This window comes from Bison bison, unplaced genomic scaffold, assembly GCF_000754665.1.
Source record: "Bison bison bison isolate TAMUID 2011002044 unplaced genomic scaffold, Bison_UMD1.0 scf7180017864456, whole genome shotgun sequence".
NCBI classification, from domain to species: Eukaryota; Metazoa; Chordata; class Mammalia; order Artiodactyla; family Bovidae; genus Bison; species Bison bison.
The window spans coordinates 544,824-548,940 of NW_011495018.1; the positions used below are offsets into that span (position 1 = coordinate 544,824).

General features: G+C 48.7%; 2 protein-coding genes across 2 annotated transcripts in view; both read right to left on the reverse strand.

Annotated features, from left to right (window-relative positions):
* Positions 1-455, reverse strand: part of DPYSL4 (dihydropyrimidinase-like 4) — a 21,547-nt gene extending 21,092 nt beyond the window's left edge. Inside the window, exon 1 of the mRNA XM_010859558.1 lies at positions 403-455. Coding sequence (XP_010857860.1) covers positions 403-455 — 53 coding nt within the window. The remainder of the gene's footprint in view (positions 1-402) is intronic.
* A 678-nt stretch (positions 456-1,133) lies between these two features.
* Positions 1,134-4,117, reverse strand: part of JAKMIP3 (Janus kinase and microtubule interacting protein 3) — a 47,426-nt gene continuing 44,442 nt past the window's right edge. The window contains exon 24 of the mRNA XM_010859559.1: positions 1,134-3,638. The gene's annotated coding sequence lies outside the window, so the exon portion shown is untranslated. The remainder of the gene's footprint in view (positions 3,639-4,117) is intronic.

Here is a 4,117-nt window from a genome sequence, read left to right on the forward strand (position 1 = left end):
CACCTCCCACCCCCCACCCTCAAGCCTTGCCCGGCGCCCGCGGGGAGCCGGCGCTGTCCACGTGGCGGGTGCTGAAAGCTCCGGGTCTGGGCTGAGGGCGCGCTTTCTGCCCGAGCAAAGCCGCTTCTGACCTCCCTTTCAACCTGCAGAAGGAGCTGAGGAGAGGAGGCACGAAAAAAAAAAACAAAACAGTTTTTCGAAACTTCAGCCACATTTCCAGGCCCTGTGGGCGATCCCAAGTCAGGCAAGGAGGCTCTGACTCAAACGTTTGGCAAGTTGGAAGGACAGAGCAGGGGTGGTGGTGGTGGTGGTGGGGATGATGCGACCACGAAAGCTGATCCTGACTGCCTGGAAAAACAGACTTCGGGTATTTCCCTGGTGTTCCGGTGGTTGCGAATCTGCCTTGCAAGGCGGGGGACACAGTTCCGTCCCTGGTAGGGAAACTGAGACCGCATGTGCTGCAGAGCAACCAGGCCCCTGTGACGCAACTAAGACACAACGTAGCCAAATAGATAAAGACTTATTTTTTAAAAAGCAAGTTCCGAGTTTGGGTGGGACATGGCGGGAGGACTCCCAGCCTGCCCAGCCTCCCAGGACAGTGCTGTCACTAAGTCAAGCCCCGCGGGGATTGGTTTGTAAGGAAAATACATCCTAGTCTTTGCTTCTGTTAAAACAGCCACAGCTGGAATTTCAAAGCATAAGCTGGGACAACAGGAGGCATAAGAACCCTGCAGAGCCCAATCAACACTTCCTGCCCCTCATCTTAGCCCCACCTCGGGTTCCCACTTTCCCAAAGAGATCCAACAGCCTGTGCTCACCTCTGTGGGGTCCCTGACACTGAAACATGTTCTTATTCATTCACAGAAATTCACCATTCTCAGGGACTTGACTTCTCCCTTGGTTCTCATTTGACAAACAGCCCAGGAGCAGGCCTCCCCGTAGTTGACCCCAGATGACCTCAGAGCCTGTCCTCCAGATGAGCCCCCCCCCATAACTTAGGACGAGGCTGTATGTGAGACGCCTGGGTCCCCCTTCCCAATGCGCAGAAGGCCCAGCTCTCCTTTCTGGTGTGGGAAGACGCACTATCATTCAGAGAGTGGACACAGAACACAGAAGTGGCTACTGTAGCCGATAAGTCCAGACTTTAATACTTTGTGAGGTGGAGAACTTTGATATTCTAAGATTTAAAACAATCTTTATTAAAAACTGTACAATAATTTACAAATGAGTAAAAATTCTCTGGTATATATCATAGGAATCACAATACAAAAATATGTGTAAAATTCTGTAGTTAATCACCATACAAACCTATTTTAGGGCTCTGAATACTGTTTAGCACTAAACAGAGTATCACGTGTTTAGAGTGTGGTTATTAAGGAACTGCTTCAGGGGACACAAACACTGCTTGGCACATCGCCGTGAGAAAACAAGTCCTCATTCGTGTTTGCATAAATTTACAATAAAGCTTTTAAAAAATACACAGTAAACAAATATATGATTTGATACCTATATGTACAGCTTGATTTTCCTGAGCCTAAACGTAAATCCATCACTGTGTTAAAACATACAGTCCATCTTAAGGTCAATGACGCAGTGATGGTCAGCGTAGATTAATGTCCAACACCTCCAAACCCACTCCCGGCACGCCCTCCTTCCTGACTGCCGGCACTGGTGTTCACAGCCGCGTAAGGCACTCAGGGTGTCCTGAAGGCTACAGGTTCCTCGAGGGCTGAGCACTTTAGGGAAAAGCCACAGTCCTTCAGCAACTGGAGCTTGAGACCACGGGAACGAGGTACACACACTGTGTCAACAAGGAAGCTGCGGCTCACATGGATTCTGGTTTGCACAAATGAAAGCACATGCGTCTTCTGGACATTGCGCACGTGGATTCTGGTTTGGACAAACGAAAGCACGTGTGTGTGTTTCTGGATATTGTGCACATGGCCATGGTGATAACTGTTGGGCTGCACACATCTCAGTTACACAGTAAACATTTCTGTGTTTCAACCTCTTTGTGACACTTCCTCTATTTGAAGAGCTAAATAGTGAGCCCAAATATTCAATTCAATCCAGTCCACTGGTTTTGAATAAAAGGTACATTCTAGTATTTAGAGAATGCATATTATTTTAAAATACTTGGCTTCTTCAGATGCTCAGTGGATTGGCAGGAAATAGTGACAAATACCCATATTTGTCTCTTTCTTCTCTTTCTTTTCTCTCTTTTTTTTTTTTTTTCCAAAAGCCCAACCCTAAAATGCTGGATTTTGTAGGCAGATGAACAGAAGGTGCCTATGATACATGAACAAAAACAATGGTATCTGAAGAGAAGACTTGGCATTTCAACTCAATGTGTGCTTTGGGGAACATGCAGTTTCAAAATGCAGTTTGGTACATGGATTACTTAAAACATTCATTGAGCCATTTTCCCTTTCCAATGCACATCCTTTTTACATACAGATAATAATGACTTCATAAGCATTGGTACATATTTACATGCTTCTCTTTCCTGTAGAGTTTGCCTCCTTTTAAAAATTACAGAGCTGTGATTGAGAGTCTGGGATGTGTGGGCATATGAAGTGCTCCAGACATATGTACCACATGAAAATCATGATGACCCAAATAAACACGAGGGGCGTGAATTTGGGTTTCAAATGCACACTTTGGGATCCCAAACGGCCAGCCTGCATAACTGCTGTTCCTGGGCAGGTACACGCGGGGCTGGGCAGGCCCTCAGGGAGAGGAACTGTGGAGCGTTTCTCAATGCCTGCATCGTACACTCCACCAGACTTCACTCTGGGAGTTCATCCATAGCTCCACAGTGGCTTTTATTCACGCAAGTCTACTGTTTGCCTTTTGGTTCTGACTACAACAAATGCGGCAAGACGACGCAGTCATCAGAACAGGACAGAAGGATGCAGGGAGGGCTAAACCGGACTTTGGACTTGAGACACAAACCCTGACGTCAAGCTCAGATGGAAAAGCAGTGGACTGGCCCCACTTCTTGCCCAGGTGAGCATGTAACTGTGGCTTTAATGACAACAGAAAGGATGCATCCTTCTCGGACAAGCGTTGATTGATCATGCATTGCCCAGCGGAAAACCTGCACCCGCCAGAGAAAAGCATGTCTGTCTGATCCTATCATCTTTCTCTTGATTCATCCTAGCAAATCAAGCCCGGTCTGGCTGCCTCTGTCTTCCGTACCCGAGTTGAACGTTTCCTCCAACACAAATATAAAGTGACCCTAACCCTTGCAGACACACAGGCGGACCTCCCTCCGCTCCCGGGCAATGCGGCTTGTGTTTCTCTCACACAGTGTTGTCTTACGGTCTCACCTGGCTGCCCGGCTCATTACCCGGTACGTCAATCTACAAGTGCCTCAAAAGAGCTCAACCCTGTGCGTCCTCTTCTGACAGAGCATGTGTGTGTGCACATAGATTCATGCACACACACACACACATTGCATTACTGACAGCACAATCTTAGATCTCAAGGGTGCGAGGTCAATAGAAGGACCACCTCCAAGCCGCAAGTCGGGCTGTGTCCAAGCGCAGGAAGGCTCTCCCAGTCTGTGGACCACGAAGCTCACAAGGAGTGGAACTCACGCTTTAAACTGGCTTCATCGACGTGCTGCTTCTCCTCTGAAAGAGAGTGAAGACAGACGCTTTCTGTTAGTGTGAGATATCTGAGCCACTGGCGGGGACTCCAGGCAGGGAAAAGCTCTGGAGAAATGATGGATGCTGGCTCCACAGGTGGACAGTCTGGCCCAAACACCGTGCCATGCTGAGCCTCTGCCTGGAGATGCTGAGGGCTCTTCCCAGGAGCTGAGAGGCCGCAGAGGTCAAGTGCCTCATGAGGTTGCGTGCAGACGTGGCCGCAGAGCTCCCTCCCACACGGGGGAGGATGCCACTTACGCCGAGGTTTTGTTTTTTCTCAGTACTTAGGAAGTGGGCCTCTGTTATGTGCCAATTCTTTCTTTTCACCTTTTACATCTTTAATATTTGGAAGAAGTTAAGAAGGTGCTTCCCAGGATCTGCATCTAACAAGAAGGGTGGGCCGTGGAGCAGCAGACTGGTTGGGGGGAGAGGTGAGGGAGGAGGTGAGGGAGGAGGGAGGGAGG